The sequence below is a fragment of the Anguilla anguilla genome, chromosome 10 (assembly GCF_013347855.1).
Source record: "Anguilla anguilla isolate fAngAng1 chromosome 10, fAngAng1.pri, whole genome shotgun sequence".
NCBI classification, from domain to species: Eukaryota; Metazoa; Chordata; class Actinopteri; order Anguilliformes; family Anguillidae; genus Anguilla; species Anguilla anguilla.
In genome coordinates, this window is record NC_049210.1 from 9,940,014 (window position 1) to 9,963,121 (window position 23,108).

At 46.9% G+C, this 23,108-nt stretch overlaps 1 protein-coding gene across 1 annotated transcript; it reads right to left on the reverse strand.

Annotated features, from left to right (window-relative positions):
* Positions 1 to 2,845: 2,845 nt before the first annotated feature.
* Positions 2,846 to 22,428, reverse strand: disp3 (dispatched RND transporter family member 3). Its single transcript, XM_035435818.1, has 22 exons — positions 21,815 to 22,428; positions 17,384 to 18,478; positions 16,668 to 16,887; positions 15,308 to 15,444; positions 14,655 to 14,789; positions 14,143 to 14,303; positions 13,410 to 13,549; positions 13,198 to 13,289; positions 12,834 to 12,998; positions 12,473 to 12,634; positions 11,727 to 11,876; positions 11,357 to 11,493; positions 10,782 to 10,951; positions 10,514 to 10,644; positions 10,185 to 10,360; positions 9,742 to 9,868; positions 7,857 to 8,002; positions 7,415 to 7,574; positions 6,824 to 6,937; positions 5,825 to 5,997; positions 4,145 to 5,473; positions 2,846 to 3,053 (listed from the first exon to the last, which is right to left on the reverse strand). Exons 2-21 carry the CDS (start codon positions 18,468 to 18,470, stop codon positions 5,105 to 5,107), a joined length of 4,152 nt encoding a protein of 1,383 aa, XP_035291709.1. The 5' UTR covers positions 18,471 to 18,478; positions 21,815 to 22,428; the 3' UTR covers positions 2,846 to 3,053; positions 4,145 to 5,104.
* Positions 22,429 to 23,108: the final 680 nt, after the last annotated feature.

Genomic DNA, 23,108 nt, shown 5'->3' on the forward strand with positions numbered 1-23,108 from the left:
ATGAGGCTCCTTTTACAGTTGCCTCTCTGTTTGAATTTGAATGCTTCTTGGTCTCTCTCAGACTGGAGGGCGAGACACCTCTACCCTTCCTAACAGGTCCGCGGTCACATCCTAAGGAAGAGCACTTTGATTGATGGGTTACCTTTTAAAGCAAGGGCACTTGAGCATTTCCGGTTTAAATTGAGGAGGTACGTGATACTGTCTGAATAGAAAGACACAGTGACTCTTCTGTTCTACATGCGCTCTGACCCTCATTGGAGCAGCACCAGGAGGTTTCAGCCACACGCTGCTCTTATGGGACAGGTGAAGGTTCCTGGATCTATTTTGAGGTAAATTATCGATCTCCCTCTTTGGAACCATTGATTCCTGCTCCACCCCCTCTGCCCATACTGTGCCTCACAGCCTGATCTATGAGTAATGCATCCTGCTCCCACATCGCAAGCCTCAGACTTGATGGGGAAATAATGTACCAAGTCTGTCTTCTTAAACATATTAAAATTTTTGTGACTTTCCCAGTTCATAAAAGTTTTAATAAAAACATTTAGGAATAAAGTCATCGCTCTGATTATTTTTTGCTCTCTAGCTGAAAATACTGTCCTCTTGCTTCTAAATAGGTGTCCTGTTCCGCATTAGGGAAAGTATTATACACCACTAAGAGTGCTGACCCCCAAGTCGAAGGATAGCAGCATCAATGAGACGTTCCTTTGGTGAGATCAGCTTCATTGCAGCAAAATGGAGACCATACTCCTCTGCTCTGGAGTGAATGTTGTGAGTATGCACAACTACTGTGGTACAAAAATAACCCTTTCCTGTAAACTTGGAAATATCACAATGGGTGGCATGGGGGATTTTGAAAGTACAAAAAGCTGAGAACAGTATGTATATGTAGTATCATACTGTGAGTATGTATCCCCATGACTATACTCCACTCCAGTGTTAGAAAGACATACAATTGTATTGTTGAATCTAAAAAGGAATCAAATCAGGGGAAAACAGTGATGCCGTGATAATTCCAGCAAGATTAGTAACGTGCCGTGAATATTCCAGCATGTGTTAGTTGCACTGTTGGGGATGACGTTATTGGTCCGCTGTATGTGAGAATACAGGAGATTTCACCACAAGAATTGTTTGCATTCGCCTCAGTTTCTTAGTGCAGTGTTGTGTGCTCTCTTCTGCCTCTGAGGTAGCCGTGGAACCACCGAGCTGGAGCATAACATCGTTTAATTATTCAGAGCCACTTATTAATGTAATTTACTCCTTTTAAATAATTTGTGATGGCATCCTCTAATGCCTTTTTGCGTGCTCAAACGTTTTCCCCCGACCGTTAAGAGAAGCAAATATCTGGAGGGTGAGGAGCGGGGAACTCGTCCGTCTCTTCGGCTGTGCTCTGACCAATAGAAACGCCTGTCTCGGGGCCAAACGGATGAAGAGCTCCCACACAGCCCCTCTTCTCCTGATCCGTCTCTACCAGTGTCTCCGCAGGCCTTCTGGGTACTGGCTGCAGCTGGCTTTAAGTCTCATTCTGCAGACTAACAATCCTGTTAGTATGAAATATTCTATTTGCAAGAGCAAATGTTGGCCCTACACTCTGATATGTTTGCAATTCAAAATAAAATCCAGAAACTCATGTTTTTATGCATTACATATTCCTCTCTGTAAGTTTATGTGTAAGTGCAATTTTTTGAGGCGCTGTGAAACAGCCCTGTTCCATTTTCCTGGCTGCTGGCTGACCCGTTTGATCTGTTGGACCACTTTACAAATGTGAATCGGACATTAAAGTCATACACTTTATCTGATGGTGCTCTTACTCACATTTTTATTGCGAGATTTATGAAAGACCTCGGTTAAGTTCACTTAAACAACCATTAATAGACCTTTCTGCACGTGACCTGCCGTTGGAAAGATCAGATATTACCATTTTCTCTTATCCTTTTCATAGTTTCATTTTATTACACACCACCACCAATTTAAAAACATCACACATTATAATAACGGCAATTAAAAACCTTTCCCGCAAAGCCCCTTGATTGATTTTAATATCTCAACAGAAATGTAATTATCCTGAAGATGGCAAGGGCAAGAAAGATGGACTCATGGATAGTGTCAGTCTAGAGGGCTGTTCTTGTGTGTTAACCTCATCAGCATAAGGAGCTCGGTGAATTACTGTGAGCACTGTGAAGTAGCAAGAGGAGGAGGATGAGGGTGTCTGTCTGAGAGGGTGTTAAGTGCTTGCATCATGTCTGAATCATTTGTTTAAAGGGGGCTAAGCGGCTAATTGTGGTACTAGGAGAAATGGAGTAAAGAAGCCGGAAAACATGGCTGAGCAGATCTGTTCGGCGCTTGCTGCTGCAGGATGCCGCTACACAATCGTAAAAAGCAAGGCACCACAGGACCTTACAAGACCAAGCAGGAGATTTCTATCTACACGTCCGCACTCAGCCCCAAATTCCTGAAATAAGAGGATTACAGGGAAGTTTGACGAATGCGAGTACAATTACAGTAGCGTGGCAGGTGCTCGTACCCATGACGATGTACATCCGATACATTTCACATGTCGTCCATTTACTGGATTTACCTGAAAGTTTACTGAGGACGATTGGTTCATCGTTCAAGTGTACGACGGCAGTTTTCCATGTAAGACTTAGACATGCAACCTCTTCCTCACAAGCCCAGCTCCCCGTCATTCCATACTACCATCAAACAGACATAAATCAATACAAATCACACAACGTTCTTTGAAACTAAGATGATCAGAGAAGTAGCAGAAACCCTTCTCAGAATGTTCAACGTGCCATGCTCTTTTAGAAATATAATACACGGAGGTGAAAGAAGAATACCATCAAGCTGCGGCCAATAAATAGACATCTTTACTTCTCTTGAAACATTCTAATGTGTCCTGTAAACATTTGACTTTACCGTATGTAAACCGTCATTGTCGAGAATCACCAGATGAAAATGAAAGATGCAAGCTGTCGATGTTTACGTGCCAACAATGAGTCGTGACCCTTCCTCTTCAGGTGGAATGTGGTGTTGCAGTCCAGCGAGGGCTGATTCTGTAAATGAATGTGAAAGAGGAGGACTGGTGAGGGTCTTTATGGTACATTCATCACCCTGATATAGCTATAAATCTGCCACCTTATCTCAGTTCAGGCAAATGTATTAGAGACCTTCGGAGTCATTTTCTGCAACGCGTGCTGTAATTTGCCTACTTAATTGATTATAATCAGCTACTCGTGTGCAGGGCTCAAATCCTTTTGGCTTTGGAATAACTGCACCATGGATAATATGTGAGTGAATATTTTGTGAAAATGGTTTGATTTAGCTCTGTAGTAGTGTTTTTTGACACTTGCTATGCCTTACTACCTATACTGTATTACAGTATCTTAATGAAAACATGGTGACTAATAACATTATTTACATGCTTATCAAAATCAAGGTTATTGAGTGAACTCGATTTTCTGCATCTGTTGTTAGAGGCAAACAGCGTTGTGAAGATATACATGGGTTGTGACCTTTGAATAAATGAAGACTACAGAGAAACAGAAAAGATAACCATTTATCTACCTGAATCACCTGCAATTTCCCACTTGAATGCGTATGTTTGCTGAATTTGTCTATTTGTCGTAACCATTCACTCTAGTGCTTATCACAGGTTCTCGGTTGACTGCATTTACTGCCGAGCTTGTCTCTGTGTTTGCACCATTTATTTATATAATGCTTATTATTGTTTCTTAGTTGAATTCTTTTATTTCTTAAATTGTCTGTTTGTTCTTGAGCAAGCTTGACATATTGAAAGGCTTAAACGTGTTGTCTGTGGGAGCTGATGTTTCCTACTTTCAGGTGTCAAATATAGTATTTAGCACTCATATTTTAGGCAAACATTTCTTAACTGTATAGCAGCTCATTTCGAACAGATGTATTCTGAAAGTACCTTGTTTTCTCACATTTTCTTTTGTGATACAAGCATTGTTTTGCTTTTGAATCTCATTGGATCTGAGAATATTGTCAGTTCCAGGAGATGTGCATCCTTTCACTTGACCAATAAAAATGAGCTCTCCGTACACAATAACCCTTTTCTTTTATCTGTGGCCTGCCACAATACAACACAATCACAGCCATTGTGAGTCAAGGGAAAGGAACTTACTTTCATTTTTTGTGCGACTTGTTTTCAAGTCTTGATCACCAAGGCTTATCTTCGATACCTCCATCCCCCAAGCACCGTGTTAGCAGTTTTTTTTTCATAGTCTATCTCTTCTGGCCACAGAGCATCTGTTTGTTTTTAGAGAGAGTAGCTGTCATCAGGGAACGATGCTGGTGCATGCACAATACCAACCACCCAGTATCTTGTATCACGACGAAGGAAACACTGTGCCAGTGTCGTTCTTGTGATGAGACGCATGGCACCTTTCCAGTGACATTTTATTCATGTCCCTTTTCCGTGTATTTAATAATACATTGTATTTTCTAGTTGCAGATGTGCTGGCTTCTCCATGGTCAGAAAGTTCTAGTGGTTCTTTGATCAGGTCAGAGGGCACTGTGAAGGGATTGCAAGCAAATGAAAGAGTCTCAGACTGTCTATGATCAGATAGAGAGACCTTGTTTGAACTTGCTCGTTTGGCAATTAAAAACAGTTGGCTTTTTTGCACATCAAAGTGCAAAGAGGGAGTCTGCCAGAGTAGAGATCCACAACAGCAGCGATAAGGACAGGGGCTCAAAGCATAGCCACTGACATCCTGAGAGAGAAAGAGCAATAAAGGATTTATGTTACCTGGCAACACCCATCTGAGTTTCCCTTGGTTTTCCCAGTGACAGTTTTTTTTCCCTTCTTCTGAGGCCTACTGACTGAATTCATGTTATTTGACGTGGGCTGTCTTGATTCTACCAACCTTGATATCATCTTTATATATACTGCTACCATACTCAAATATAAAAATATCTGTATCGATTTGTGTCCTTAAAATTGTTTTTTTTTTTTTTCACTTGCTGCACCTGAAACCTTGAACGCAGCATCACGCAACATCAGAACGAAACTTAAACGAACGCTGGGTGCGCACGGCAGAACAGGAAACCGTGACCGCGGTGGTCAGGCGTGGCGGGTCTGTCGCTATGTGGTGACCGTGAGCCAAGGCATGGGGCCCACCAGTCGCCCGGCGACCCAGTACAGCGCCACCCCGAAGGCCACTGTCCCCAGCACGGCGAGGCAGGCTTTTAGCACCGCGCCAGGGGGCCGGTTGAAGTGAGCCGGTCCCATCGTGGCCAGCAGGGCGGCGGTAACGGTGAGGGTGAAGAGGATGGAGACTGCCGTGTTGATGGCCACGATCTGGCCGAACTTGGCGAAGGGCACGATGACGCAGAAGAAGAGCGGCACCGTGGAAATCACTGTGGTGAGAGCGCTGGAGACTATCGCCACGCCGACGTGGTCCACGGCAACTAAGGTCCTCCACTGACGCAGGCCAGAGGCATCCTGGGAAGGCTAAAAAAAGAGACAGAAATAAAATTCCCTATACACTATTTATAAATCTATTTCAATCATTTCAATTTGTCATGAATAAATTATTATGGAATTTCAAAGTAAAACAAAGTAAGTACTGTGAACAAACAGGTGCAATATGTCCAAGCCGTTGTGGGACTAACTTTCTTCCTTTTACCAAAGAATTTGCATGCATACTCATTAAGATTCTAAACTCCGCTGAAACAAAATTCAAGATTAATTACTGGCCATTAATGTGGGAGCAGAAATAAGAGTAGAGTGGAAATGGAGGAAAAGGTCAGACAGGGTAGGGAAGAGGGAAAAGAGAGGGGGGTGGGGGAAGGTGACTCGTACTGCCGCGCGACTGGGCATCCGGGGACCCGTTTCCCCAGCGAGCAGGAACCCCTCCACCAGGTGCAAACAGTAGTCCACAGACGAGCCCACCAGAATGGACAGAGAGATGGCCTCCACCGCCCCCATCTCCCAGCCCAGCCAGTACATCACTGCCACAACCAGGCAAATGACACCTGTGAAGGATACCCAAGGAACTTGGTCAGCGACCGAGGTACTGACACACAGCAACACAGGCCTTTATATACACAACCTTTTATACTGTCCAGCTTTCCCTAAGAATCCCTAATAAAGTGTGGTATAAATTCTTAATAAGCCATTGGCAACTGCATTATACTGCTGAGTTATATATTCTTCCATCTCAACAGTATATAATTAACCCTGTGTGGAATATCTCTATCTGGCAACTCATATATAATTGCCTGCCAGTTATCAATATTTGATGAACCACTACAAATGCTTTTTTAAGGATGGTAATGCAGTTTCCAATGTCTTATTAATCTTGTTTAACTACACCACATCAGATGGTTTTACTGGATCCCTTTTGCCATGGGCCTAGCCTTAATAAACTGAAAATGGAGTTTAAAGTGAAAGAGGGTAACTCAATGACAGGAAAAACAATATTCAGAAAAGCTGTTAGGCTTTAGTACAATCAAAACTTCAGCAAACTTTCAAGCTTGGTCCTTGACATTTGAAGATATTGATGGAATCTAGTTTTGAGCTTCACAGCATTCATGCACTCTCAGAAAAAAAGGTATAGTGTGGTACCCTATAGGCATGTAAAACTGTACCCTAAGCCAATATATAATTTATTTGTACGTTTTTTGCTTGTGAATCAGTTCTTATTAGTACCCAAATAGAACATTATTGTATTTTCAGGGAACATTCTGGAAATGTGTTCCTTAAAGAACAAAAATGTTCCTCCTCTGTACTTTCATGCCCAGGAGGTACAGATACATGCAGTCAGGATGGAGATTTGGAGGGGTCGAGAGTGTGTCTTACCCAGGATAGTAAGGAGAATGGGCAGAAGCAGGAGTGGGTGGGCAGTGAAAATAGACACAGCGGCTATGCAGATGGCCAAGGACAGCAGAAGACTGTAGAGGGCGCTCTCAACACCTGTAGAAAATCCACGCACAAAATCAGAAGGTTTAGGAAACAAATAGGTCTTCCAGATTTTCCAATAGTTTGGATGCCAGTCTCCTTATTAAGGTGTACCCCAGATAAAAAAAAATCTTCCAAGACCAAAATCACACAGCCTTGCTCATCCCTGAGTGGTGCACAATGGTCTGTGGTATAAAATACTTTGACAGCCTACACATACACCCACTTAATGGTCTTATTGCAGAGCCTTTACAATCAATCAGTCTCTTCAATAGGGCTGAGTGTGAATGACTGAGGCAAGGGAAAACATGGTCTTGGTATTGACCCAAATCTCCTAACCTCACCTTACCTCACCTCAGGGTTTGACAAACAAATGTGGCTATTTCATCAGAAATTATGAATAAGTCGAGAAATCCATGTAACAGGACCAAGAGAGTGTATATTGAGATTAAGACCTGATGCTGTATGCTTTAAGTCTGATGCTTTACTTGCCTAAGATCTCCATGAAGATTTGCTTCCAGTGCTCACAGGTCTGAAAGCCTCGACGTAGGGCGGATGACTGAGGGAGGGCCGAGAGCTGCTGCTGCAGGAAGGACTCCCATTGGAGGAAGTCGGAGTGCGTCTCGAAGGAGGACTTCCCCTTGTAGGTGGTCTGGCAGGGAAGGCAATGGGAGGGCATCGTGTGAGCCGGTTGAAAAGGTAAAGTAGTTCAGGGAGTTAAGAGCTGAATAACTGGAAGCATACAACTGTGTTGTGGCTTTGAAGTGACTACAGCTTTAGCCCGGGAACAAGGACGTGAACGAAGGTTTGAGTTTAAACCCCCACACTCCTACATTCCTTAACTGCATATCAATGATTCACTAGAAGACAGAATTGGCACTGTACCATAAAAAGGACTGAACCCATTGGTGGAAGTGTGCGAAGCACCACTCACGGATTCGAAAGCCATAGACAGCCAGCGCACTGTTCCTCCCTGCATGCCCACTGCTCCATGGGATAGCTGCCCGGGCAACAGGTTAGGCTGAGGGAGAGACTGGCACTCTGGGTGGAGCAGAGGCAGGAGGGAAGAGAGGCTGTTCCCTGAGTCAGGCCCACATAGATGGACAAGAACAAGTAAAAAAAAAAAAAAAGAGTGAGAGAGAGAAGGAGGACTGTTACACATTCGGCATTTGATCTGGATGCATACACAGAATGCATTGCAATCTTCGCCACTCTGTCCCACGCTGAATTGTTATTTTTTTTATTCCAGTGTATGAACTTGTCGGTGTTAGCTAGCTAGCTGGATGCCCGCGTTTGTTTATTCTGTCATGTTAATACGGCCTTCGTGCTAGCTAATGTTAGCCATTTAAAATGTATTATAGGTAGTTAGATGGCACTCACTAAATATTTGCCAATTTCCCAATAATTTAAGGATGTTAGTGTGCTAACTAGATCGAAGCCAATTAAAATTTATACAAAGTCAGTGGTGGGCCTTGCCACCATGCAAACCACACATTAGCGTGGGGCCCCCGGGTACTTGGGGGCCCCCTGCTGGTTACAAGTGGTAGCCTATATATTAACCTTGAATATAAGAAAATATTGCGATGGACTAGCAAACTGTCCAGGGCGTGTTCCTGCCTCTTGCCCAATGCATGCTGGGATAGGTTCCAGCAGCTACGGCAACCCTGACCAGGAATACGAGAGTATAAATAATGGATGGATGGCTAGATACTGGTAAATACATTCAATACAAACAAAGTTCCATGCAGGACACGACTTTCAAAACCAAATACGAACATGCTGTGAGATAATTGTGAACTCCACTACCAGCTTGTGTATTATATGCCCTAGATTCAACACACATATCCGCTTCATGTTTACTCACTTTAAAATATATATATATAATATAACTCGTATAACCACAGGCAGGGGAGGGGGAGAGCTGGTTTGTTTAGAAAACACAACAGTTTGACCAATATGAAAGAATTTATGTAACTTACTGTAGGTTTTACTGCCTAGTGCTTTGTCTGCACACTGTCAGGAGTTTTGGGGGCCCCCAAAATTGTGCTTTGCTTGGGGCCCCAAAATTGATCAATCTGCCACTGAGTAAAATGATAGAATTTGACGCGCAGACAGTGTGCATATGAAGTGCGATCTGAAGGCATCCGCGAGAAACAGATGGGTGAAACATTTCGGGTCTGACAGAGGAACTACTGTGCAACTACGGTAGCTGCACTAGCAGCTGGTAGCTTTCATGTTCATATAACTATTGCCTGTACTTCCATAGAGTGCATCGGAACGCTTGGTCCAATCAGTCAGGGGAGAATAACATATGGCAACTTATCAAGCGATATACCGGTGCATAAAGCAGAGAATGAGAGGGAATGAGCAGAGAATCTTTGGGAGATTTCCGCTCTTTGGTTGTTAACAGTATCTACAAACCATTTATCTTGAATCTGCACAAAGATTATCTCGCAACCATGGCTTAGAAAATGCAGAAATCTTCCGCTTGGCCGAGCAAAGAGATTAGCACTTCTTAAGCTAAACTGAATGCGGGCTGGGTGCATTTTTAGCAGCAATTTTCTAGAAAGCTGGCTTTACTGAATTATGCGACAGCAATAGCGGCCCCGACTCACAGCATGAACAAACAGACACATTTTAAACACCCACATTTTAAACAAGATCAACAGTATGTGCCTCTAGTGCAAACAAGGGTAAACTCTCAAATGAACTATTTTCGGTGATTTTAATATTAGAGTAAACTGCTCACACTAAAAAAATCAAGATAAACATACTCAATATCTTCAGGCCCCTGAGAGAGTTGTTATTTAGATGCCTACCTGAGGGTAGGCATTGGGCTCCTCCAGGCTTGACTAAACGTGTGTTGGCGCTGATGGCTTTGCACAGCTGGCAGAGGTGCCCAATCTCTTTAAAGAGGTCAAAGTTTGGGTCGTAGATGACGCTGCCCTGCAGAGAAAATTTCACTTCTAAGTCAATCCAACTTAATGTAGAGGTGCAGAAATTTCCGTGATACATCTAACATGCAGTGCCGGCCTGTCCTGTATACAAGATACTGTGCATAGGGGCCCACCTCCTGTAGTTATAACCACTGTTTTAAATACAAAATACCCTTGTGATCACTATCTCCCCCACCAAGAACCCCTCCCAGTCTGTGATTTCACAGAAGGAACTAAGAAATTGTATTTGGGGAGTCCTCAAATACAATTCTTCTTAGGGCCCCCAAAAGTTCAGGGGTGCCCCTGTTAACAAGGCTGTCACTCACCATGTCCCCGATGACGTGGTTATCTTTGTGGTTTGTGCGATTGACACCCAGGATCCCGAACACAACAAACACCATGGCCCCAGTGTCCACCAGGGGGCGCACTGCTGGCTGCCCGCAAACCCCACCTCTGCACGGGTTGAAGCCTGAGGTTCTTGAACTCGTAGCCTGCACTGGGTCTGAGCGACAGGGCGAATACAACCAATTAAAATTCTCTGCGAAGGAAGCCTCGCCGTCTAGTCTCAAGACAAACATCAATGTTAATGAGTCCTCTCTCGCAGGAAAGCTGAAATTATGAAGGGGCTGTATTTTTTCATTATTTCCTTAATTACCTGCAGGAAGTGGAGTGTAGAAAGCACCCTGGGTGGGTCCATCAGGGCCAGCGCTAATAATGCAGCCGGGGGGAGACGCACACACTCGGCTGGGATAAGGGCTGTGTCTCAGCTGGGCAAAGTACAGCTTCCTGGACCCACAGGGAGCGCTTACAGTCAACAGCTTTGTCTTGGGCTCGCTCCATTTAACATCCTTCATGCACTTTTTCATTTATTCTTTTAATCACTCTCTCTCTTCATTCACTTTGCCAGCCTCCCTCCTCCTTACCTGCTGTGTTGCTGCTCCGCCGACGCCACGTAGAAGCTGAACTCCGACCTCCAGCCGTCGCGGGGGTCACATGACCGCGAGGTGATCATCCAGCGCGGGTGGGGGTGGGCGGCGTGGGACACGCACACCGTCATGCGTGTGCTGAAGTTCCTGTGAGGTCTGCTGAAAGCCTGGGTTGAACACACAGCGCACAGAGACATCCACACCCTGTGCATCGTGTTTAATGAGTCTGAGGAGAAAACCGTTCAGGTTCTGCGGGTCTGACATCTATTAGAAACTATTTGGCACCCCATGACCACGGAGGTCTGGAAGTCAGAATCACATTAGATATTATAGTGGATCATTAACCCAGTCATTAGTCTGACAACAAACTGAAAAATGAACTTCAGGACTATTAAAAAAAACAATCATACTCAATTTGCAGCCATTTGTGAATATTCAAAGTTGTTTTTTCCGATGACAAAGAATTTTCTGGAAATGGCTTTCGTCTTTAATGACTTGAGTCAGTTAATTTTCCGTTTTGGTTTGTTTTTTCCCTAGTATCCCGTGGTTGCTGTTTTGAAGGATTGCTTTACCTGGAAGGAAGGTACTTCTCCATTCCCCGGGGACAGGGCTTTCCAGGGTGAAGGCACACTAGCATTCAGAGAGAAGCGGTACAGAGTGATGGCTGCACCCACATCCAGCTTGGACACGTACACTGTGAGCAGAAGGTCTGGAAAGAGAGGAGCAGACTCAGGTGACATCAAACCCCGCATAAATATTCATTAATCCTCTAACGTCAACATAACTTTTTACCTTCAGCCTTACCCGTCATTGAAGTTACACAGACATCTGGTTCTGAGTTACTAAGGGCTTTTTTTAGCAGATTTCTTTAGTCTAGATGTGCATTCACTCAACGCGAAGAAAATTAGATGCCGACGGGTGGAACGCAGCTTTGAACCCAACCTGTTTGAGCGGCTGTGGAGATTGGTTTGGCCGAGTTGTGTGAGGCTAAACTTGACGGGTGCGAGGGATGTTGCTGGGGAGGACTCCCAGATACGGAGGGGCAGGGGTGGGTGGTACTGCGCAGGGAGTGGGGCTTCTCCATGAACAAACCTGTGGGAAGAGGACGGGTAATTCTAGTTCACCATAGTTCACACACGTACTGTGCACACAAGACATTGTGTCAATAGAACCTGCTGACAGCAGTAGACAACAGACTCATTCCCTGTTCATCTCCCGCTCCATTATCTCAATAAGAAGAATGTTGTTGGCAAGAAAGGGCCATTTAGGCTTGTTATTTTTCCAATTGTCTAGTGAGTATCCAGCACTCTCTCATGCCTGGTTTGAATGCTCTACGGGTTGCACAGCAGCTTCGCCTTCGTAACCAGGCAACCTGCTCCGTGTACTTCCTGATATCAGAACAAGCTCCCTTGTCCTGTTCACATCATCCTATGTGGCCTTTTGCTGAACTGAAAGAGATTTAGTGTTTCATGTCCTAGTCATTTTTAAATTTCATATTTGGAACCAATTTAGTTGCCCTTCTCTGCCCTTTTTCTCATAGTGTAGTGCCTAGAAAGGCATTCTGATAAAGGCATTCTAAACATTAATTTAGCATCGATTATTTATTTACTTATGACACGTGCTTGTGAACCGGTCAGCTTCAAACTTTGACTTGCTGATGTTGTGTCTGTTATGTGTCCAGGTCTCACCAGAGCACATGTGACAGGAGATGCCTTGGGCGCTCAGATTGCTGCGCAGCTCCAGCAGGGTCTGAAGGTTAGTGTCCGACCGGAACAGCAGTGGGGCGTGACTCGCTGGACGCAGCAGGTAGCAGAATCCGGCCGACATCAGCAGAACGAGCACATAGAGAGCTGATGGGTGGGTGGAAAGGGTACAAAACTGAATTAAGAGCAGGATCCAAAAAACACAGACATAAAGGTGAAAGAACAGGGAGGGCAGGTGGATGAATAGTAATGAAATACAAGCTGTCTGCATCTTTATGCGTTTCTCTATATTCTATATAGAAGTCACTGAAGTCATCACAATAGCAGGAATAGCCTTGTCTCTCACCTACAATGATTCTGCGTTTCTCCACCACTGGTTCCACTACCCAGTGCTGCAGTACTCCCTGTAGACCAGCACTGACTACTCCTGTTCCACCCTGCCCAGAGAGGGGAGGAGGGGCCTCCACAGCCAGAGACAGCAGGGGGGCATCATTATCAGGACTACAGGAACCTGAGAGGAAAAGAGAGAGAGACAGGAGTTGGCGAGGAGAGAGGGAAGTAGTGGGAGAGACAGGTGAAGGATGGGGAGGGTAAGTCACAAAAATACGGGACACAAATCAGCCGTAAATATATGAATCCAAGGCCTCTGTGGAACATATCTTGCAGTCCCTCCTTCAGCTTATTTTACATTCATGAGACAACGGTCTCACCTGACTGAATTTCAACTGACAGAAGAGCGATGTCATCATCCTGGTCTGACAAGGGGGTGTGGTTGATGGACATTTCTGGGAGAGAATGACACCTGAGTGGGGGAGGGGGCGGGGGGGAGGTAGATAAAAAAAGACAGCTCAGAGACCACAGCTCGTCCACCTGGATGGTCGTCGACACCAAGCCGCAGCTCAAAGAGAAAAGCCGGGGTTACCGTTTCAGACAGCCGTTCTCCCGGAGCGCCACACACTGGCTCCACACGCACAGGGCAGCGGGCATCAGCAGACACACCCACAGCCAGCAGCAGCTGACAATCAGCGCCATGAACAGGCCGAAGTCGTGGACGGCCGGGATCTGAAGCAAACACACACACCAGAGGATTTACACCGCCCCTGACTGCAGCTCCGCAACACACTCTGGCACAAAGATGATATTAGAATCCAGAGATTTTGATACAGATACTTTGGGGATTTTATCGCTGAAATGTTGAATGTGAGAGGGAAATTGGAAAGTATCAAAAAAAGCCGGGGAGTCGCCCTTACATTATTAAACAATCTGATAGACCAGAATTCATATCCTCCCCAGAAGAAATGAAGGGTACTTATTTTTTCCTCAAAGGGGAAGGCTGCAGACAAAACCGAAGAGATTGAAATTCATGGGTTCCTTCCTATTTAGATTTTTACTCCTGTCTCATCAAGAGAGTGATGAGTATCTTTGGATGCTCAGCGTACGTTTCTCTGCACTGAGTCTTTAAACCGCAGTCACAAATGAACAGGTTGCACTCACGCAAGTTCAAATTCTTAATCTTATCATCTGTCTGTCCAATCATTTTTAACTGCCCAACTAAGTAGCATTCTCATTACACCTCATTCATTTTGGGTCAAAACGGTTGACATGTTGTATCGTGCAACTCTCTCGCTCTCTCTCTCTCTCTCTTCCTGTCCTACCTGGGAGAAGGTGTTGGCCGCATAGGCGGCGGCGGTGGTGAAGGAGGTCAGGAAGGTGGCCCGCCCGGCGGTCTTGACCGTGTAGACCATGCGCTGCTCGGGCTTCACCAGATGAAAGGCCTGTCTGAAGGTGCTGATGAACACAAACACATCATCCACACCTGGGGACACACAGCAGGAAAGAAGAGGAGCAAAGGAACATCAAAAGAAAGGAAACAAACAAACAAAAAGGCAGAGGTACACAGAACGCAAGAACAAATAAAAACTGGAGAGGAAACCATATATTGAATTTTAGTATCTTGCAGCATTCACTCTAGAGTTGGAAACACTGCCTAACAGCTCTAAATACATGTCAGTAGAGATTCTAAGGAAGATTATATTTTAATGGGAAACTGCTCAATACAGTTTATGCATGTTTGAAGTTTGCTGTCTTCCTTGCGCATGGGGGAGGGGGGGCAGCCAGGACTGGTATTATAGGATCTAGGAGGGGGGGTCCAAGCTCACAAGCTCACCAATGCCAATGATGACGAAGGCTGCCACTCCGTTAAGGATGCCCAGGTAGGGAATGCCAAACACCACGTGGTACAGGAAAAGGGCCATGAGGCAGCTGAGGCCAATGCTGGCAAGCCCAAAGAATGTTAAGAACACTGTAATGAGAGAGAAGGACAAGTTGAGGGAACATCTCGCATTGCTCTATTTTATGCCTGAGTAACTGTCTTCATTCTGGCGGTAAGGAAAAGATAACTCAGCTTTGCGTTTATAGATTGAAAAGCCGAGCAGCAAAATTTGCTAGCAGAAACTGGGAGAATGAAACACGTCCGCTTCAAACGGTCAGTTACTATGGCCCTCTTCAGTGATTGGGCAGTTTGATCACGCATCTGAACACAGTACAAAAATCTGAAGTATCCCTGTTGTGATTGCACATTTTAAAAAATGAACGTTTTGAGTGGATTGCGTATGTTTCATGCAGAAAAGTGAATGTGCAATTGAATCAGTGTCTGTGTGCCATGGCACGGCATGTGCGCGATCGGGCTGTGGGTAATTGTTTCTCAGAGAAGGGTCAGCGTGACACAGCTGTGGGTGGCTGTTTCTCAGAGCGCTGTGTGGAGCCGGACGGTTGTTTCAGCGAGCGGGCATCGCCTGATGGAGCCGCGGGCCGCCGTACCGGAGAAGGAGGTCAGGATGTAGACCAGCGCGGCGATGCAGCCTCCGCTAATGAGCGCCAGGAGCATGTCGCTGTGGAAGGTGCGTCTCACCTCATCATCGAAGAGCTCGGTACCCCCGTACAGCACCTTTACCTGACTGAGACAGACAGACAGACAGACAGTCGGACAGTCAGTCAGTCAGGCAGGCAGGCAGGCAGGCAGAGGAGGTGTTGATTGGTATAAACCACGCCAGCCTTAATGGGTTAGATGTCGGCCCTATGAATGTTAAGATCATCTTAAACGGAAGCCTCTAAATTAACCTTTTTAAAACCTTGGATTAATGAAGAATAAAATCACATCAGCACTTTTCTGAATTGCTAGACCGGGCACAGAAAATTTGCAGAATAATAAAAAGGGGTATAAAATTTTAGTTTAAAAAAAGATGCATAATGCAGAACCGAAAGTCAGACATTCATATTAAATGAACCCTTCTGCATGTTATGGAGGTAATTCATGTGTTATGCAAAATCATACCCTGAACCAGCGATGAGTATTTTGTGACCCATACTTTGGGTCTTGACCATGACTTTGAAAAACCCACATTTATAAATTATGCCGTTTTGAGCACAGAACTGCTGACTGTTGCCTCTCTCACTCAGTAAATTATTAATTTATCTTGCCTTCACCCTTACCCGCAGTGATTTACTGGGTGCACATTTTCACATCGTAATGTGCACACAGCTGCCCACCTGAGCTCCCCGCTTCCTGACAGCAGACCCAAAATGCACTCCAACCAAGACATCATCTTTCAATAGTGGAGCGGCATCAAACCAAACCAATGGCATCGAATCGACATAATCGCCAGTGCCATCAGCAAAACGCTAATTAAAACATGTTATTCTTTGGCTGCGTTCACTGCCTTCTCTGTGCACTTAACTCTTGTTCTGGAGTGTGCGTGTACAATCTAAAAGATGCTTCAGGGCTCCAGGGCTACCGGACATTGCGCAGATGAGAATGGCCAGAGGAGCAAATGGGCTACTGGTACTGCAGACTCATTAGTTCCACTTATATCTGCTCTCTCCCTCTCTGACACGCATTCCCAGATTTCAGGAATGATACGGGCTTTAAGCACCCTGCAGTCTTTCGTATTTAGGGGGGGTGAAGGTAATTGTTTGGGGAGTCCTGCGGCTCCCCCAGCACCTGCAAATGTGGGGACGCCTCGCTTTGTCAATGTTTGTTGTTTGCCGTAATAAACCTGTTTTCACTGTCCTGTCATAAAAAAAAGTGTTTTACTGCCCCCATTTTAGAGACGGTGGCCGGTTGATTGAGTGCCTGTGGCGGAGCGTCGAAGGCACGTGACGCGGTGCGTCTGGGGCTGACCTGGTGGACTGGCGGGCCAGGATGTCGGCGTACTGGACCACGAAGCTGCGGAAGCGCCTCCTCTGCTCCTCCGGCCGGTCCTGCAGGGAGAAGAAGGAGGGCAGGGGGGCCCCGAAGTGGATCTCGCTGCGCAGGAGGGAGCTGCGCAGGTTGTCGGGCGTCAGGCTCTCGTCCACGTACCAGTAGAACTGCGGGTGGGTGATGGCCAGGCTCAGGGCCCCTGCGAGGGAGGGTAGCAGTCCCATCATCCCTCAGTGCTCTTTCGCACCGCTGACTATGTCATGTCTTTATGCTGAGTTGCGTTTTGATCATATTTGATTATTCGCGCTCGCGCACACACACACACACACACACACCACACCAGTCAAATATCAATTTCAAGTACTTTGATTCCCTAAATCCTGGTAAAATTTTCGCATACTCATACAGACCCCTGGGAATTTTTAACAAAACATGTTTTCAACCAAAAAGAATTGTGAAAGAGCAGTTCTGTTCTGAATATTGGTGAAAATAGGTTTTTCTGTTTAACATTGTCAGTTATCTGAAGGAATTTCAATGGTGCCCAACAAGTATCGCAAATAATTATTTAACCCAGGTCTGATTGACATACACACACAACACACACGCCGCCCACACACACAATGCCTTAACAGCTAATGGTCAACAGACAATTTCATGCACAAAAAACGATCAAAGCATTAAGTCCATGGGCTCACCGTGGATGTCGGCCAGATCAGGGCCCATGCCGTCGTAGTAGATCTTCCCCCCTCGCTCGCTGGGGAAGAGGTAGGAGAGGAGAGAACTGGGCGGGGAGCAGTAGGAAGGCCCCAGGGGGAGGTCCCTCAGAACCTCCAGGGGCTTCCAGCAGAACTTATGAAACTGGGGGTGCTGCATGACCAGGCGCTCCACCGTGTGGATGGTGCGCAGGCGTTCCGGGGTGAAGATGTTGTTGTCCCCCCCGCCCTGGGCCAGGAACACCAGCTCCATCCTCCACAAAGCCTGGCTCTGCAGGTACGAGTAGTATGGGGCTCCCCCCACCGACCGGGGTACCCTGTCCAGTGACTCTCCTCTCTCCTCATCTCCCCTAATCTTTCTGCTTTCAGAATTTTCCTCTTCTCCCTCTTTGGCTATATAGCTACCTTTCTCCTTCTTCTCTTCCCCCACCACACTGTCTTTCTTGGTAGCTTGCTCATTCTTTCCCCCTGCACCCCTCTGACTTGTGGTGTTCGCTTCGGCTCTTGCTAAACTGTTCGGTGTAACATTTTCTTTGTTCAACTCCTCTCCCTCAAACAGCAAGTGTTTCACAGCTTTTGAGATACTGCTCTCATTATAGGCTCCTCCCACATTAGATGCTCCGCCTCCCGCTTTGCTCAGCCTGTCCAGCAGTAGGTCTCTCAGGCCACGAGAGGCGTAATCGTCCACGTCACGTCTGTGCCTGTCCCACGACCCCAGCTGGGTCTTCAGAGCGATGGTGAGAGCGTCAAAGCGCTGGGCGGAGGAGTGGCTGCGCACTTCAAAGGCGCTGTAGGACAGGTCGATGTCTAAGGGAGAGCAGTACAGGAACATGAAGACTGAGAGGACGCAGGGCAGCAGAACTCCAACTCCCAGAACTACCGCGCTCACCCAGGGCTGAGTGTACACCCAGCCTACTGCCCCCCACACACCGCCAATCCCATCGTCCTCAGAAGTGGCACCGCACTGCCCTCCCGCCTCTTCGTTCCCCTCTTCTTCTTCCTCTTGCCCTTCGTCCTCCTCAAGGTCCCAGTCTGCCTGCAGCAACAAGGGCTCGTCGTCGGATTCCATCGCCACCCCTGCCGCAAAGACAAAGAGAGCAGAGCCATTGATCGCCGCTAAGCCGTTTTACACCTCTGCGCTTGTAGACAGGTTAACTTTGTGATAAAGCGCAACTGATTTAAGGAGCAGCCATTAAAATAAGCTGGACCGTCGCCTTACGTGACTGCCAGCAAGGGCACGGATATTAAATCTGCCTTTCGCCAGCCTCAAACGAGGGTTCCACTTCCGTGCTGGGAGAAGTCAAGGGGGGGCTTTTTCGCGAGGGCAAGACGTGCCTCTGGGGTCTGGGAGCACGCTCAGTCTCCGAAGCCCTCGGTTTATGATGCGGAACACAGAACGGCCAGTAATATATTCCCCTCACTCTCTCCCTTCGCTGTGCAGAGTCTGAACTCTCCACGGGAGATCTCCATAAGCCTCTTTTGCCATATCAGCAGCGGACTTAAATTTGGCAGAACAGTTTCAAATTAAATCATCTCAACCGTCTCATTGGTGACAGGGACCCAGGGGTGTGGGGTGTGAGCGGCGCTCCAGCTCGCTGACGGACGACCCCCAACGGCACCTAACCTCTCCCTACCGTCGTCTCTTCCTTTTTTCCCCTCCTCTGGTAGAGACAACTCCACAAACTTTGTATTCAAGTGGCAAAAGGCCTTCTAAGTGTAGTCTGGCAGGGGCTCTGTCATATACTGTCGGGGGAGAGCGAGCTCCTGTGTCTGTAGGGGCACGCTTTCTCTCCTTCACCCTCAGGTGTTTAATGTTTGGACACAAAGGTACAATCTCCTATTCTGGGTGACAGGCAACCAGAAACTTAAGTCTGCAGGTGTTAATTAGCTCAAGAATGTACCGTAGCTCATCGGCATTAAGAGATCCCCAGCCGATGTGGCTCATTGAAATTCAAGTTCATAAACAAACCTCTTCAAAAAAAAAAGAAAAAAAAAAAAAAAGCTCTTTTCAACCCTGTCCTTTGCTTAAGGAGGGGGCCTCTGCATAGTTAGACGGTGGTGGATGAGGTGGTGTTCTCCTCAGAGGAGACGTCTCTCCTATAATCCCTTGCACTGAGAGAGGCTGCCCAACATCTGCGCCCGCGGCGAGCATCTGGCATTCGCCGTCATTTCCCGACCGTTTCAGAGGACGAACTCATTACGCGCAGGAAACGTCCGCGAGCGGGAGGGGGTCGTGCGGCTCCCACTGATCACAAAGTCACCTACCTGCTTGGTTTCACCTTTTTTTGTACACAAGATGCCCTGCCTTCCACGCTAGAAGTGCTCCACAACTTTTTTTAAATCACCAACCAATGTGTACATATTCTATCTTGGGTAATGGATTGTTTTCACAGGCATTTTCTCATGCGTCAAGGGTCCCTCACTGGTAGTAAAGGGATATAGTGTTTCACTGTTCCCCCATCTACAGAATCATTCAAGGTATGGGTCGTTCAGAGACCTGTACAGTTGAGCTGTGTATTTTATCTCAACAGCCATCTGGACAACTGAGTACAGGCAATTTTCCTGTGCATTTGAAATTGCACCTCCAGCATCAGGCAGCTGGAGATTGCAGCCATGCATCTCCTGGTAATCTCCCTCTGAAAAGCGACTGAGGTGCATCAATTTTTTTCGCGCTGATGAATTTGAGCGCTCCGCTTTGCCAAATGTACACGTTTCATTGGCGCATTAATTATGGGGGTAACGGGACTGTGGGGAGCGTTGCCGACCAGCGGAACGAGGGTCTGGAGGCATGTTTACAAGCTGAAGCTAAACATGCTCTTCTCCCTTCGATCAAGAGACGGCCAGAGTTCGTCCGTGGACCCAAGCAGGAAAAAAGGGGCATCGCTGTCTGAGACACAGACTTTACAGCTGCCCCGTCTGCTTTAATCGCTGTGATCATCTGGCCACGGACTCCCGTTCAGCGCACTTTTATGCGCCTGCTTCCGCGTTATATACGGCATGAAAATTTAAGAGATCGTCCTCTATACATAATGTAATGCAGGCTCTGCTGTCCGTGAGCTGCTGTGTAGCGGTTTATGTTGGTATCTTTATATGGGGTGTTTTTGACAGCACGAGCCCAGGCAGTAGATTACGCTAAGAGGCAGGCGCGCAAACACCGAGGCTTGCAGGGAGCAGGGCGCCTTCGTGGCAGATTCGAGCGTCAGATCAACAGGCCAAGCGGCTTTCCGTTCGCTAAGTGTGAAAGGTGCGCTCTTTCTTAATCTTGCGGTGTGAGAAGTGCACGTGTGCAGAGATTCGGCGCGTTTGCGGCACATGCAGCACATGCCGAGCGTGCCGTGCCTAACCCAACGCTGACACAGAAGGACGTGCAGCCTCGTGTATTATACTGACTGTCGGCGAGTGTGTGTGTACATTGTGATGGTGAGCGTGGGGAAAGAGGGGTATGTGTGTATAACCTCAACAGACTAGTGCTAAAAATAGAAAGCACACCCCCAACACACTCCCCCCCCCCTTCTCCACCTCCTCCTCCTCCTCCTCCTCAGGCTCATCTCTTTCTCACTCCCTCAGCTGCTCCACAAATTCAATTTGGTGTAAATTCATGGAGCGCATGAGGTTGTTTAAAGGGACATTAATCTCAATCGAGCGTGCCGGGAAGACATCTCTTATATATGAGCAGGCCCTTCCAGCAGGAATTACTGTAGATCACGCATGCTGCTAGTCAACTTCTCCACTCGGACACGGGTGTGGAAGTTCAGTCTTAATCATAGAAAATAAATGAATAATAAAAAACAATCTACACAGTGGCGTTTGCATGTAGTCACACCATTTTGCAATTTGACAACCTGTCCTGCCTTCCCCAGAATGTGCAAGCTGTACACAGCGATCCCAAGTGACAGGCAGAATTGCTGATTACCAGGAATGTATATTTAGGGTTGTTTTTTTATCCTTATGGTGAGCCTGAGCAGGAGAATACAGGAAGGTGTGGAGATAAGGCTTGTGCTTTTGCCTCAGATCCTTCTGTGGACTGATAATGTGTCAATGACTTAATCCACCACTAGAGCTTTTGCACAGCTGGTCTCTTCGTGGGCTGACACAAAGCCTTTTACCTGCAGTTCTCCCACCGACATTTCATCCTGTTTAGTGTGGTCAGAGCTGGAGGAGGTGGGAAGTAAAGCCGTTCGGTTGTTTATGGACTCTCAAAGAACGTTTTCACAGGTGAACCAGGTGACTCACCCCTGTCCTTCTGAGACCATCCCAGATGTTTCTGCTCAAGAGCACATGTTGAAGACGGTTCATATTCACAGGGTGTTCATAGTCTCTCTGTGTTAGAATTCCAAGGCAGAGCTGCTGAAAGGAAAAAAGATGCCCAAAGCTGCCTTACAACTGGACCATGGGATATCGGAGGAATCTTACCTGTGCCCGGGAGAGGAGTTAAGCTGCCGGTGATGTCCAGTCCAGTACCTCTTTCTTTGTTGCACACACGCGGGTGCCTTGGCTTTCCCCAAACCCAATTCTTTGATGGGAACTCGACTCTCCTTGTAGTCGTGAGTCTTGTCTTCACTGGTTGGTCCACGAGGAGCAGAGACGGCACTTTGAGTTCTGTTAGCTAGGATTTCCAAGGAGCTGACTCAGAGAATCAAAAAACCTTTCCCCCTACGTTTCTATTTTCTCTTCCTTTTCCCTCTTCCCCCTCCTCTACGGCTGGTTGTCCGGGCGACGGTGTGAGCGAGCGAGCGAGTGCGGGTGTCAGTTCTTTCACTCTTTCAAATGCTCTCCTCTCCTCTCCTCTCCTCTCTCGCTGCTTTGTTCACGCTGCCTTCCAGACCGGCTCACCAATGGGAAAAAAGAAGGGAGGGGGCTAATAGCCCCAAACAGTGGAGCAAGCCCAGGTGGGGGAAGGCTCGTCCCACTCGGGGGTGGCAACGGCTCACCGAAAATGAGGAAGGGGGTCTCCTCTTGGTTTCAAGCTCTTTTCTGCCTTACAGTATCAGCCAACGTGAGGCTCGTACAGACAGACGACAACACTGTCCCCCCGCTTTTCAGACGGTGGGGTTGGTACATTCTACCCAGGGCTCCGAAGAGAGAGAGAGAGTGAGAGAGAGAGAGAGAGAGAGAGAGAGAGAGATGGGGGAGGGAGGGAGAGATAGGGGGAGAAAAAAAGAGTCTGAAGTGAGGGGAGCTGAGTAATTTAACAATACAACAGACATGGTGAAGAAGAAATGAAATATGTTTATGCGTGAAATATGTAATTTGTTTGCGGCTGGAGGTTACGTGCGTGCAGGTGAGTGGCTGATAAGGTTGCCTGTGACTGGGAAGAGCAAGGCCACAGACAAAGGCAGGCAGCAGCAGGCGCACGTGCGTCTCTCGCCCATGAGATTCAACATATTCATTTACTTCCACGTCTATCCATCAACCTGACAGCATCCCCAGCCTCAGTGTGTCAGTGTGTCAGGGCGGGTTTGGGAGTGTTACTGCGCTCAAACTGCAGTGTCAGCCTTTTTCATTCAGACCATCATTCAAGGGAGAGGCCGTCAGGGAATTGAATACAGTGTCACTCAATTCCAGCTTATCTTCCTCAGGCTTTCCTTTTTTTCACCCGAGTTTTGTCCCCTGTTCTTTAATATTTGGCATGTCCGATTGTACCTGCAGATCAGTTCAAGTACTGATTGTGTGTGTGTGTGTGTGTTTGTGTGTGTGTGTGAGTGTG